The sequence below is a fragment of the Chiloscyllium punctatum genome, chromosome 3, assembly GCF_047496795.1.
Source record: "Chiloscyllium punctatum isolate Juve2018m chromosome 3, sChiPun1.3, whole genome shotgun sequence".
NCBI classification, from domain to species: domain Eukaryota; kingdom Metazoa; phylum Chordata; class Chondrichthyes; order Orectolobiformes; family Hemiscylliidae; genus Chiloscyllium; species Chiloscyllium punctatum.
Genome location: NC_092741.1, coordinates 141,078,202 through 141,093,398, shown reverse-complemented (window position 1 = coordinate 141,093,398; position 15,197 = coordinate 141,078,202). Strand labels below are relative to the sequence as shown.

Here is a 15,197-nt window from a genome sequence, read left to right as displayed (position 1 = left end):
CAGAGCTTTATAAAGTCTCAGTAGCACAACGGTGCTTTTATATTCCAACCCTCTTGAGATAAATGACAATATTGCGTTCGCTTTCTTAATCACGGACTCAACCTGCAGTTTACCTTTAGAGAATCCTCGACTAGCTCTCCCAGATCCCTTTGTACTTTGGATTTATGAATTTTCTCACCGTTTAGAAAGTAGTCCATGCTTGTATTCTTTTTTTCCAAAGTGCAAGACCTCGCATTTGCTCACATTGAATTCCATCAGCCATTTCCTGGACCACTCTCCCAAACTGTCTAGATCCTTCTGCAGCCTCCCCACTTCCTCAGTACTACCTGCCTGCCCACCTAAATTTGTATCATCGGCAAACATCGCTAGAATGCCCCCAGTCCCTTCATCCAGATCATTAATATATAACGTGAACAGCTGCGGCCCCAACACTGAACCCTGTGGGACACTGCTCGTCACCAGCTGCCATTCTGAAAAAGAACCTTTTTATCCCAACTCTCTGCCTTCTGTCAGACAGCCAATCCTCAATCCATACCAGTAGCTCACCTCGAACACCATGGGCCTCACCTTACTCAGCAGCCTCCCGTGTGGCACCTTATCAAAGGCCTCTTGAAAGTCTAGATAGACCACATCCATTGAGTTTCCCTGGTCTAACCTACTTGTCACCTCTTCAAAGAATTCCAACAGGTTTGTTAGGCACAACCTCCCCTTACTAAATCCATGTTGACTTGTTCTAATCTGACCCTGCTCTTCCAAGAATTTAGAAACCTCATCCTTAATGATGGATTATAGAATTTTACCAACAACCGAGGTTAGGCTAATTGGCCTATAATTTTCCATCTTTTGTCTTGATCCTTTCTTGAACAAGGCGGTTACAACAGCGATCTTCCAATCATCCGGGACTTTCCATGACTCCAGTGACTTTTGAAAGATCTCAACCAACGCCTCCGCTATTTCCTCAGCCACCTCCCTCAGAACTCTAGGATGTAGCCCATCGGGGCCAGGTGATTTATCAATTTTAAGACCTTTTAGCTTTTCTAGCACTTTCTCTTTTGTAATGGCAACCATACTCAACTCAGCCCCCTGACTCCCTTTAATTGTTGGGATATTACTCATGTCTTCCACTGTGAAGATTGACGCAAAGTACTTATTACGTTATCCAGCTATTTCCTTATCTCCCATCACTAGGCTTCCAGCATCAGTTTGAAGTGGCCCAATGTCTACTTTTGCCTGTCATTTGTTTCTTATGTGTTGAAAGAAACTTTTACTATCACTTCTAATATTACTGGCTAGCCTACCTTCATATTTGAGCATCTTCTTCCTTATTTCTCTCTGTTATCCTCTGTTTGCTTTTGTAGCCTTCCCAATTTTCTGATTTCCCAGTGCTCTTGGCCACTTTATAGGATCTCTCTTTTTTCCTCTCTCATGCCCTCATAATTACCTTTATTTAACTGTAACACATTACCATCCGATTTTGCCTTCTCTCTTTCAAACTGCAGACTGAACTCTACCATATTATTATTGCTGCTTCCTAAGTGTTCCCTTACTTTAAGATTTTTTTATAAAGTCTGATTCATTACATAGCACTAGGTCCAGAATAGCCTGCTCCCTTATGGGCTCCATGATCAGCTGTTCCAAAAAGCCATCCTGTAAGCATTTCATGAATTCCCTTTCTTTGGATCCACTGGCAACATTATTTACCCAGTCCACCTGCATATTGAAGTCTCCCATGATCACCATGACCTTGCCTTTCTGACATGCCTTCTCTATTTCCCGGTACATGTTGCGCCCCTGGTCCTGACCACTGTTAGGAGGTCTGTACTTAACTCCCATTATGGTTTTTTTGCCTTTGTGGTTCCTCAATTCCACCCACACAGACTCCACATCATCCGACGCTATGTCATTCAGTGCCATAGATTTAATTTTGTTCTTAACTAACAAGGCAACCCCGCCCCCTCTTGGAGGATTTGAACTATAGGGAGAGGTTGAATAGGCTGGGGCTATTTTCCCTAGAGTGTCAGATGCTGAGGGGTGACCTTATAGAGGTTACCAAAATCACGAGGGGCATGGATAAATAGACAAAGTCTTTTCCCTGAGGTGGGGGGAGTCCAGAACTAGAGGGCATAGGTTTATGGTGAGAGGGGAAAGATATAAAAGAGACCTAAGGGACAACTTTTTCACATAGAGGGTTGTACATTTATGGAATGAGCTGCCAGAGGAAGTAGTAGAGGCTGGTACAGTTGCAACATTTAAGAGGCATCTGGATGGATATATGAATAGGAAGGACTTGGAGGGATATGGGCCAGGTGCTGGCACGTGGGACTAGATTGGGCTGGGATATCTGGTCGGCATGGACGAGTTGGACCGAGGGGTCTGTTTCCGTGCTGTACATCTCTATGACTGCAGGGGCTGTTATACTCTTGGATTCAGTTCTTAACCTCCTTTTGTCTTCTGCAGCCTGTTTGCACCTTGTTACACAGTTGTGCACCATCCTCCTCCAAGGCAATGCGTCCGACTCCTCTCACCTGCTTCCAGTCTTGTGTCTAATCGTGGACAGAAAATCATCTGGAATTTTTCTCCTCCTGATTCCTCAGAGTTACTTCTGGTATCCTCCAAGATCTATCCTTGATTCCCTCTTGTTTCTGATGAAGGGCTCACGCCTGAAATGTTAATTTTCCTGCACCTCGGATGCTGCCTGATCTACTGTGCTTTTCCAGCAGCACACTCAACTCTGATCTTCAGCATCTGCAGACCTCACTGTCTTTTACCTATAACCTAACTCAAGTCTCGCTTTGCTCACTGATACATGTTACCTCCTTCAGGCAAATCATTGATTTTAAATTTTTCGACGTGGAGCAGCCTGTGTTGGACTGGGTGGACAAAGTTAAAAATCACAACATCAGGTTATAGTCCAACAGGTTTATTTGGAAACACTAGCTGTCAGAGCACTGCTCCTTCATCAGGTCGTGGCAAAGTGTGCACTCGTCTCAGAAAACCATTCAGAAAATTTAAACTGTACCCACAGTGGTTAAAAAGAGCCACAGAACTTTTCTCGTCAAAGACAGAGGAGAATGAAATAGATATACCACTTATAAGTGGGTAGAGTACTCCCACAATTACATTCTGGACCGAGACAGTGAATCACAAATCCACCTGATAAAGCAGCAGTGCTTCAAAAGCTATTGCCTCCAAATGAACCTATTAGACTATAACCTAGTGTTGTGATTTTTAAACTTCTCAATATTGTTTTCAAATCCTTTCATATAAATGCACGCAGTAGTTTCTTTTATCACGTACTCTCCTGTTCCTCATCGAAGTCTCATCGCCATTCGTGTCAGTTTTATACATATTGGTAAAAACTTTGTATAACTTGGATATCATCAGTAATGTCTGAAAGATTTTTTTGTCGGAAGTAAATGAGGTTTAACATGTGCATTGTGTTTTTCTCTGTGTCTGTTTTTTAAGAGTAGATAAACTTGTGAAACAATGGTGAGATATGTTTCGAAAAGGAAAGAAACGTCACAGCAGTAGCAGTTCTCAAGGCAGTGAAATCAGCACAAAAAGCAAGGTGGGTTTTCGTTGCCAAGGCTATGCTTGGTCAGGCTTTGATTAATGTCACCAAAGATGTTACAGAAAATCAGGTTTTAATATTTCCTATTACAAAACAAAAACTGGCACAAGACATATAGGCTTCAACCATTTGTTTCTCATTTGGTAAGACTGATTATATGAACATTGAGTAAACACACATGGAGGAATGCTGTGGAAACTACCTACTTAGAGACTTGATCCAATATTTCACAAAGCTTTATCTGTTGCTGTGGTTCAAGGCTATTACCTATTCATTTATGATCCTTTCAAATAGCTCTCAGCAAATGTTTAACACCAAAGCTTTGCTGTGTTCATTGTTTACATATAACTTATGTATTGTAGTTTCTCTTTTCATTGCATTGTAAATATTTGTTGAGTGTGCAGTTACTTCCTGTTCCACAATCATTGATGAATCTTAATTTTTTTTCAAAAAAATCTCAGATTTTCACCAAACTTGCTAAATAACAATTATTTCTTAATGTTGGTGTATTGGAGTCTCATACGTCAGTTATTACCTCAGCATCTTTGTGAGCAGATACTAGTGAGCAAGCATTCCATCATGTCGAATTTGTATTGAATTAACTAAGACCAGTTTTACTATAACTAACTTCTAGGGTAAGAGAGATACAAAACAAATTTTAGTTTTTCATCCTTTGTGTCGAGTGCTCCTTGGTCATAATCCAGGAGGGCTTCAGAACATCCAGCATCCTCATTCATAGAGGCACAGAGCTGTCCAGCTTGAAAGCAAACCCTTCAATACAAGTTGTCCATGCCAACCGGATATCCTAAATTAATCCTGTCCCATTTGGCCCATATCTCTCTGAACCCATCCAGATGCCTTTTAAATGTTGTAATTGTACCTGTCTTCCACACTTTCTCTGCTAGCTCATTCCATACACGCACCACTCTGTGTAAAAAAAAAAGTTACCCCGATTATACCTTTTCCCTCTCATCCTAAACCTAAGCCCTCTCTAGTTTTGGACTCTCCCACCCTAGGGAAGAGGCCTTGGCTATTCACCCTATCCATACCCCTCATGATTTTATAAACTTCTATAATGTCACCCCTCAGCCTCTGACGCTCCAGGGAAAACAGCCCCAGCCTATTCAGCCTCTCCCTACAGCTCAAACCCTCCAACCCTGGCAACATCCTTCCTATAGCAGGGACACCACAATTGCATGCAGTATTCCAAAAGTGGCCTAACCAATGTCCTCTACAGTCGCAACGTGACATCCCAACTCCTATACTGAACCCACTGAACAATAAAGACAAGTATACCAAACACCTTCTTCTTCATTATTGTGCCTACCTGTGACTCCACTTCCAAGAACTATGAATCTACACCCAAAGGTCTCTTTGTTCAGCAGGATCTTGCCATTAAGTCCTGCCTGATTTGCCTTTCCAAAATGCAACACCTCACATTTATCGAGATTAAATTCCATCTGCCACAGTTAAACATAATTAAAGTTAACAATCCTTGCAAAGAAATGAATGTTTGTGGGTTTCCAGAGGAAAACAGGCCTGGTTGTGGCTGTAATGTGTTTGTGCCTGCCTGGACTAAAATATTTGAGCAACGTACAGTAGGTCACTGATGAAAATGGTTCCCTCAGGGCCATTGGGAGGGAAAATAAGTTGAATTTGAAACCAGCTCGATAGCAATTGTCCTGAAAAGATACAGTCAGTTCTGCTATAACATGTAGTTCTGTTCTTGTGCAATCCCATGTTATAAGAAAATCGTGTAATAGCAGCACCATTTAAACTTATGAGGCCAGAATCGTGTTCTAACCAATACGCTTTAAAAGTTCGCGCTTTAGAAAGTGTCCCCAATTTGTCAGTCACATTAGTGAATTTGTATTAATAAAATGTATGTTATAGCAGAATGACCTGTTCGTTGTTTGATTTTCTTTATGGCTTTTTTTTAAAATTTACCAAATTTCAATTTTAACCAGTGAGGGCTGGAAATGCAAGAAATGGAAGCAACAGAACCTTAAGTTAGCAAATGTTATATTCTGAGTGTGTGCCATTTCAAAAACTTTCCAAACTTTAAACTAAAATATTGGGAAATTAGTCTCTAATGTTTAAACATTTTTCAGTTTGTGAACCTGAACTTGTAAGATCATACAAGTTTGACTGTATGATCAAGTATCATTGAACGTATTGGTTGAAATATCTTGCTTGTGATAATCAAGAATGGTCTTTTGCTTTATACTCAATGCAGCGGGGGCAAGGTAAGACTTGTCAATGTGAAATTTAGGTAGGAGCAAGCCCAATCCATGTGGCAGGACCTTTGTTTAGAAATGTAATCAATTACCAACTTTTATGCAACAAGAGATATCTGAAACTCTATATATATCAATTTCGGTTTTGCACCTGCTTATGATTGAAAACCACTGTACTGAGTGAATCCTCACTTGCTCCTGAGTGACTAGACAAGTTGCTAACCCTTGGGTAAAAAATGTTACCACACATTAATATATTCTGGCAGATGTGAGTCACTTACTGTGTAGTTTCCTCTTCATAACTAAGAAACTAAAACAAGTTAGGAGGTTTTATATTTTGGGAGCAATTGTTGTAACTGATCAATGCTGAAACAGAAGATCTCTGATGCAATCTAGTAATTCAGACAAGCAGTAAAGGATAATAATTGAAGGATTAACTTTTCACTGAATGGCATTTAATCAAAATTTGCCCATGCACATTTTAAATTCACAGCATTATCTTGTTGCAGCTGTTGCTCTGTATTTTTCTGGTGTATTTTGTGCAACTTAAGTGTCGCTTATTTTTTATACTTGATCTTAAAAGCTGAAAATTGGAATTTTTGGTCTGTGGTTTGAAGCTGGTAATTTAGTTCAACAAAACACACACTTTTTAAAAAAATAATCTAACCCTAACACAAGTGTCTGATGAAATATTTGGGAGATAGGATAACATAAAGTCACTGCTATTGAAACACTATCAGCTGTTCCTAAATACTCTCCATACATAATATGCTGAAGATAGAGGGTAACTCTTAAGATGTTTGAGAGATACTGCAAAACACCACAGATAGATTAGTAAATGCTACATTTTACTGTCTTTTAAAGTGCCTCATATATTTGTGTGCCTTCTTTTTTCAGTCAGTAGATTCCAGTTTGGGTGGTCTCTCCAGATCTAGTACAGTGGCTAGTCTTGATACAGAGTCCACAAGGAGTTCAGGTATTGTACAGCAACATTTCTCAATCTTTCAAATTATTAATGACTCAAACTGTAACATGTAATATTGACTACTCCCTTACTAGTAGGTCTTGTATTTCTGACAGGAGTGTCATTGCTATAATACCATATTGATAAAATGTACTCCCACTGGGATTGTTCCAAACTTGTGTGAAGTCTCAGAATTAGATCTATGCACTGTTATCTTTTAAACAGATTGCTAGAGTTTGACTGATGGTTCAACAGGTAACTGGACTAATGATGTATCCTTAAGCCATAGAGAAAGATTAGTTCCATCACCCTATCCAAATCTGTAATATATTGTGCAATCTTAGTTGGAAGTTAGCAGGGGCAAGGTGGGTACAGTTGCTGCTGCACTTGAGACTACATAAGAGTCCTAGAATCATACTACACTGAAGCAGACCCTTCAGCCCAACTTGCCTACGCTGACCAAGTTTCTCAAACAAAACCAGTCCCATCTGCCTGCTTTTGCCCCATATCCTTTGATACCTTTCATATCCATATACCTGTCTCAATGTCTTTTCAATGTTGTAATTGTACTCTTCTCTACCACTTCCTCTGGCAGCTTATTCCATAAACGCACTACCCTGTGTGAAAAAGGTCACCCCTCAGATCCCTTTTAAATCTTTCCCCTCTCACCTTAAACCTATGACCCCTGGGGAAAGGACTTTGACTATTCACCTTATCTATTATACATGGTAATCCACAGGACTTGTTTCACTATGTATTATTAGGGTCCAGCTTTCTAATTTTCTTTTCTATTGATGAGTTGAGTCATATATCTATCTTTCTCTCCCTCAACTCCCCAAGGGGAGTCTACTTTTAAGCACATGCTTAAAACTTGCCCAACCTGTAAAAATATATACTAATAATCCATTTAGACATTTAAAAATAAAATCACAAACCTGATTTATAGATCTGTATAAATATGCTTAAACACAGTCTTGAACAGAAACAGTTTACCATCCACCAGTTTGTAAAACAACCAGTTTCCACAACCTCCTTCCATCCTCAAGACCAATTTCATGTAAGCTACCAGTGACCCTATGAACTTTAATTTTGGTATTTCTTCATGATCGTGTTGACAAAATACCACAAAGTCCACGTAATCAACATGCAATACATTTTCTTAGCACTTGAGAGCATCTTTCTTCCCTCGCATCACATTCCATGCCCCCAGCCCAGCTTCCTCCTGCCAAACCCACTTGTGCAATCTTCTCCACCATCAATTACTTCTGACCAGTGTTGTTCCATGATCCTGGGCCTTCAGGGTATGCATGCATGTGAACCTGGTCCCTAATTGGCCAACAGCTCTCTGCTTTCCACGCCTACGATCCCGAGCACTTTAAAGACCCGAAGAGCTGTCTTTATCTTATTGGTTTGTGGTTGTGGCCTTCCATTAAGGGGGGTAATGTGTGTCTCTCAAAATCTCCTGCCATGTTCTGGGGACAATAGTTAAAATCTCACTTTGGCAGATGGTATATTTGAATTCAATAAAAATCAAAACCTGGAACTTTAGAAAATGGCATCCAAGTAAACTGTCAATTATCTTTTTAAAAAAAAACCTGTTAGATTCACTCAAGTCTTTTAGGAAACAAAATATGCTGTCCTTGCCTGTTCTGGTTTACAAGTGACTCCAGATTCTCAGCAACTACTGACTGGATAGTAAGGGATGGGCAATAAATGCTGACCAAGTCAGCATGCCCATATTCCATAAATGGAAAAAAAAAATCAAAATCCTTTTGTGATTTTAAATCTCTCTTCTGATTTATCCTTCTCTGCCTGAAGGAGAACAACCCAGGTTCTCTAACCTTTCTTCATAACTTAAGTCCTCCATCTCCAATAAGAGATTTACTAGAATGTTAACACTTGAGGCCTGAATATAATTTTAGAAGTTTCGTGTCCTGAATTTAAAACTATATGCAGTTTAGGACAAACTGATGCTTTATGGGTTTCACATGACTCCCTTGATTTTTGTACTCAATGCCTTTATTTGTAAAGCCATAAATCACACACACATTCTTTATTTATTTAAAAAAAAGTCTTTTCATCTTGTCCTATTTATTTCAAAGACATGGAGACCCCACCATGTTGTATTGTCTTTGTTCTTTTTGCCAGAATATATTCCCACACATTATCATTCACTTTTCATCTGCCTGTGAATGTTCTCCTTGAGTCTGTTATTACCTTCAATACTTGCAAAATTTCCCAAGTTGTCATCTACAAGCTTTTCAAATTATAATGCCATCAAGCATATTGTTAATTTTATACAAGTATGAATTTTATTTATTAAAGCACAATATATTACACAAAGTAATTTTGTACCTTTTGAAAAATAGCTATAAGCATTGATTGGGGAGAAAAATAAAGCTCTGTCTCTCTGATACCTCAGTGGATAAAAATACTCCTTTCAGAAATCCAATAGATGGGGCAGATCCTGGTCTGCACTGAACTCAGTTGATCAGAGCTGGAATAGTGATAACGGTTCTACTACCATTGACCTCAGTATGCCCAGACTAAGAATGGAAGATATCAGTTAAAGTTCCCATGGTCGTCTTTGCAGCCTTCTCCCAGAAATAAGCTATTAAATTTACACACAAAAGTGACTACCTGGCAAGGCCTGTAGAAACATATACCCCAGCCTGAGCTGGGAGGAGTTAAGGGGAAGAAAATTTGGGGTGGGTCTGGTATTGATTGGTGGTGGTGTTTATTGACAATTAATTGCTTGCTTTCCATTTCCAATAAGTTACAACATGAACAAAACGTAATACTTGTAAAAGTAGAAAAAATTGGTGCCAGTTTTGTAATGTAAGGGATTTATTTTTCAGTACTGGAAGATGACAAATTGTGTTTTTATGCTTTTGTTATAGGACAGAGTAACAGTAACTTTGACACATGCACTGAATTCCGAGTGAAGTATTTAGGGGCTATTGAAAACTTAAACTCCAGTTTATTTGAATGTCTTCAAGGACCACAGGATTTGATTAATTATATTGACTTGGCACAGGTAAGAAAATGGAAGTTAGAGGAATGCTTATTAACTTCTATTGTAAACAAACTTTCAGTTCTGTAAACATAATCAAATATAGTCTCCTGATCAGTCTTGACAAGATGGTGATGGGGATAACTGAAAAGACCTGCAAGTTTCTGATTACCAAAGTTCAGTTTAATAGTTGATCCTTTCGTTTAGCTGGGATTATAGTGCAATTGCCAAGTCTGCCAAAGAAATTTGATAATGATTATGGCATTGTCAACATGTTTACAGCATGGAGCAGCCACAGCATATCGCATGCAAAGAAGATTCCTGTGTGGCTAGCGGCAAGGTATGGCTGTGAAAGCTGGACCATTAAGTGTGATGAGGGTCAAAGAGCATTTGAATTGAAAGAACTTGAACAGAAATTGCATGCAGTCAAATGCATGGGGTTCTTGAAGATTGGTATTAAGAGGAACATTGAAGAATAGATATCAGGAAAGCTCTTATTTTGGGCATGTGACACAAACAGATGCAGTCATCGAAAGAAGGTTATGCAACACACCACATCCAGAAAACAGTACAAGACAATATGGTTGGATAACATCAAAAGGTGACTGGCCTCTATGCTGGACAGTCAATGGAGAAAGATTGTTCAGCCCTGCGAACAAATTGACATCTCTTCTATTTCTAAATATGAAAATTTAACTGGACTGGATTAGGACCAGTGTCTAAACAGGGTTGTAGCAAGGCTTTAATGTTGCAATATAGAGTATGGAGTTAGTTACAAGATATGAACCAGGCCTGCATATAAACAAACAGGAAATGATAGACAAAACTAAACGAAGGATATAAATGACTAGGGAATAAATAGTAATAGAATAGAACTATATTGAGGTTAAGCTGTAGAACAATGCAGAGTCACTTTAAGTAAACATGAACAGGAGGCAAGACCATGTTGCGAGAAAGCAGATATACAGATGAACCTCGATTATCTGAACAAAATGGGAGGGCATTATTTTGTTTGGATAATTAATTTTATTTGGTTAATTGATTTAATACCTCTGGGGCTCAGAATATTCTGTTAAGACTGCTCCCTGTTCAGGAGACAAGGCAGCTGCACACCACAGCTGAGCACCCCCCCCCCCCCCTCCACTCCATCCAACACCGTGTAAACACAATGAGTTTACATTTAGAGAAAAATAGTATGAAAAGGGAGGTGGAGTAGCACTACTTACTAGATGACTAGTAAAAAAACAGAGCAGGTAGTGTTGTCACTGGTCTAATAATCCATAAACCTGGTCTAATATGAATGTACGAAATAGAAGCAGAAATAGATCATTCGGTTCCTCAAGTATGCTCTGCAATTCAATTAAGATTGGGGCTGATTTATTTGTGTTTTAAATTGTAATTTTCATCAACCATGATAATCTTAGATTCCCTTTTCTACTTCTGTCTAGAAGTATTTAATATTACATGCTCTGCTCTAGGGACATTGGTTTGAATCCCATCATAGCAGATGGTGAAACTTGAGTACAATTAATAAAACTGGAACTAAAAGCTAAAATAATGGTGGCCATGAAACTGTTGTTGATTGTTGTGAAAATTCATTTGGTTCACTAATATCTTTTCAGGGGGGAAAAAAAAAAGAATCTACCATATTCATGGGTCTGGCCCACAGCAATGTGGTGGGCTCTTAAATGTCCTCTGAATTGGCCCAGCAAGTCACTCAGTTGTATCCAAATGCTAAGATCTCATACAAGCAATATTGGACAGATCATACACCATAAGCCAAGTCACTGGAAATGACAATAGCACATACAACCCTGCTGATCCTGCAAAGTCCTCTTTATGAACATAGAGTCATACAGCATAGAAACAGAGCCTTCGCTCCAACCAGTCCATGCCAATCATAATCCCAAACTAAATTAGTTCCACCTGCCTGTGTTTGGCCACTGTCTCTTCAAACATTTCTTATTTGTATACTTATCCAAATATCTTTAAACCTTGTAACTGTATCCACATCCACCACCACCTCTGGAAGCTCATTTCCATACCTGAACTACTGTGTCAAAAATACTGGCCCTCACTTTTTTAAAAAAAATCTCTCATCTCACTTTAAAAATATGCCTAATCTTGAAATTCCCTACCCTAGGGAAATGGCACCTGCCATTCACCTTATCTATAACTCTCATGATTTTATAAACCTCTTAAGGTTTAATCTCAATCTTCTACCCTCCAGTGAAAGACATCCCAGCCTATCCTTGTAACTCAAGCCCTCTATTTCTAGCAACATCTGGGGTCTGTGCTAAAGAAACTGGTTAAACAACACCCTGAGAAGGTCATTCACACAGAATCATATCTTACAGGTGACACCCCAGATACCACAATCACAATCCAGAGATAGCAGCGCGGCAGTGTTGACTCTAGACCCTATGAAGCCTCAAATATGTATGTGCAAGGAAACCTCCTGGTAACTGAGGTACCATTTATCCCTCAGCTGATGAATTAGTTTTCTTCCACATTAAACACTACTTAGAGGATGCACATAGGGCAGCAAGGACATGGAATATATGTTTATTTTGGGGGGGATTTTAATGTCCATCACCAAAATTGGCTTGGTAGCACCACTAGTGACTGCACCGGCAAAATCCTACACCACATGCCGCACAGCAGTTCAAGAAGGCAGCTTGTCACCAACTTCAAGGGAAGTTAGGCATTTAGCATGCAGATCCTGTGAATATATACATATATTTTAAAAATCACCCTTCAATACAACAGAAATAGAATCCATTTGGATAGAAATAAGAGATAACAAACAATCAATCACATTCATACAGTAGTCTACAGTTACACCCAGTCATGGAAGGAACGTGGAAGAAGTATGCAAACAAATTATGAAAACGTTTTTTAAAAAAGTGAATTTAAACCATTAGAAGTTGCTAATAAAAGTGATACAGAAATTTAGGTTCTACAAGCGCACAGGTTTCCTTTTAAAGCCCAGAATGCAATCGGCTCAACAAGAGAGGACTTGCTAGTAGATTCAATAATGGTGAATAAACCAAGGGGGATAGAAGGGCTTTTGCCCGAAACGTTGATTTCGCTGCTCGTTGGATGCTGCCTGAACTGCTGTGCTCTTCCAGCACCACTAATCCAAGGGGGATAGTACCATATTAGTTGTCTTAGAATCCTCTGGAATCCCTCCTGTAGCCCAAGTAGATTTGAAAATTTATGTCAAGAGTCCTCATCATTTCCTCCCTTGCCTCCTGCAGCAGCCTTGCATACATTTCGTCTGGGCCTTGGGATTTATGCACTCTCAAGCCTGCCAAAACTGCTAATACGTCTTCCTGTCAATATCTACACCTACCTTCTCTATTGTGAATACAGATGCAAAGTACTCATTTAAAACCTCAGCTATGTCTTCTCGCTGCACGTAGATTGCCACTTTGACCCACTCTTCCCCTGCTTATTCTCTTGTCCCTAATATACATACAAACTGCCTTTGGATTTTCCTTAATGTTACACTCAAATTTTTCAAGTCCCCTCTTTTCTCTCCTCGTGCCTTTTTTTAAAAAGTACCTCCTTTATTGCTCAAGAGCCTCTGTTTTGAGCCTTCAGTGTCTACCATAAGCTTCCTTTTTCTTGGGCATTAGTGAACTAGATGGAGTTTTCCTAAGAATTGACATGAGTCTTTTTATTCCAGATTTTTACTGAATTTAAGTTTCACCATTTGCCACAATGGTATTCAAACCCAGGTGCCTAGAACATTACCTAGGTCTCGGGATTTACAGTCCAGTGATAATTCCAATAGACATTGCCTCCCTTTAAAAGGGGAGAAGAGAAATTCAATAACCTGTGATGAACTGAAAGAAATTATGCCACATGATTTTATTTTTTTAAACATGTGCATTTTATCCTGTAGAATTATTAAAGAAAAATAGGGTCTTGGATGAATTTTTAAAATTTATGCTAAAGATTGCAATAAAACACAATCATATCGTTTGAACTTAAATTTTTAACTGCACCTCCTGTTTTTCCTTGTGATTTCCACCCACCCAGAAAGTCTTTGTCTACTTATTAGGCTTTTAAAGTTTCTTTCCACTTCCTGGGACTGAAACAAAGTGCCACAGCTGAGAGGAATTTGCCTTGATTTCTCCTTGGTGTTCCAGCTATTCTCCAAGCAATGCAATTTCATGGGGCTGTTTCTATTAGCTTTTAGCGAAAAAGGTCCTGCGGTATTTCTTAAGTGCCTCATAATTCTGCACTTTTTAAACTCAACATAGGTTAAAGAGCATAAAATAGCCTTTATTTAGGACTGTTGTTTTACTCTGGTCAATGCTGTTTTTCAACACACATTCTTTTTTCTTCTGGCTGCTTAAATCTGGGCTTTCACCCTGTCAACTTTGGATTTAGAGTTAAAAGCACACAAGAACTCCTGAAAATTGATTTCCCAGAATTCCAACCAAAGCTCCAGATGGAATTAATTAGCTTTATGACAGCAGAGATTAGTAAAATGCCCAATAAATTTAATTATCCTCAAACTACTGTCTGAAATTCCACAGGTAAATGAAGGCCAACTTCACTTTTCAAGGCTTTCATCCTCCTGGTTCTGACCACCTTCGGGTACATGTGAAATCATGTTTCTATAGTCTTAAGGTGATCTGGGAATATCTAAAGCTCAACACTTTAATTACCTTACAACTGAAATCTTCCCAAAACAAGAGGTCTTAAGGTGATATTAACAATTTCCTATTTCCATCAATCAGCTAGTTTGGTAAAATGGCAAATTTCTCTCTGGTGTGTGGTTTCTCTTATAGCAATATGGAAAACTACCCTTTATACCGTCCGAAGAGGAGAGTATTTTATACGTCTCCAAATATGGTATCAAAGTCGCATCCTCTGATCAATTTGTAAGTACATTAATTCTTTCTTCTAATTTTGTTATGACACACTTAAAGTTGTAGGGAAGAAAGGATGCTCATTTTAAACAGTGATCACTTATTGTCAGCGTGTGATCATGACATTCCTTTGCAATGTTTATGAATTTTTACACTTGCCCCATGCATCACTTAACCACTGTCCACAATTTTGTATAAAGGGTTTAAGAATTGTGCTAATTTGGGTAATTAAATAATTTTAAAAAAACTTTTGGACCTCTAATTGCTAATTAATACCAACAGCCAATAAAAGACTAGTACGCGCTGACACTGCAATGCATATTCTGTCCTTATTTTGTTTAGGAAAAACTTATAAAGGTTTCACGTCCTGAGGTCAATCACATCAGTACCCAGCTACCAAAACCTACATTTAACATAATTGATATTGCTCCTTCATACCAAAGGGGCTGTAATTCAGGAGGCCTTCTGGTTCTGTTGCGCAGAGTTCAACATTACATACCATAGCACCCTGAACACTTGCATGAAC

At 39.0% G+C, this 15,197-nt stretch overlaps 1 protein-coding gene across 6 annotated transcripts in view; it reads left to right on the top strand.

Annotated features, from left to right (window-relative positions):
* The window catches only part of itgb1bp1 (integrin beta 1 binding protein 1), a 31,203-nt gene that overhangs the window by 6,695 nt on the left and 9,311 nt on the right, over positions 1-15,197 (top strand). For 2 of the 6 annotated variants that reach the window (XM_072561495.1, XM_072561449.1), the window contains exons 2-5: positions 3,471-3,568; positions 6,706-6,784; positions 9,673-9,809; positions 14,591-14,683. In XM_072561495.1, the coding sequence (XP_072417596.1) occupies positions 3,497-3,568; positions 6,706-6,784; positions 9,673-9,809; positions 14,591-14,683 (381 nt within the window). In that variant the 5' untranslated portion in view covers positions 3,471-3,496. Of the gene's footprint in view, positions 1-868; positions 1,005-3,465; positions 3,569-6,705; positions 6,785-9,672; positions 9,810-14,590; positions 14,684-15,197 lie in introns of all 6 variants that reach the window. The other 4 variants (XM_072561468.1, XM_072561478.1, XM_072561459.1 and 1 more) reach the window with 4 other exon arrangements.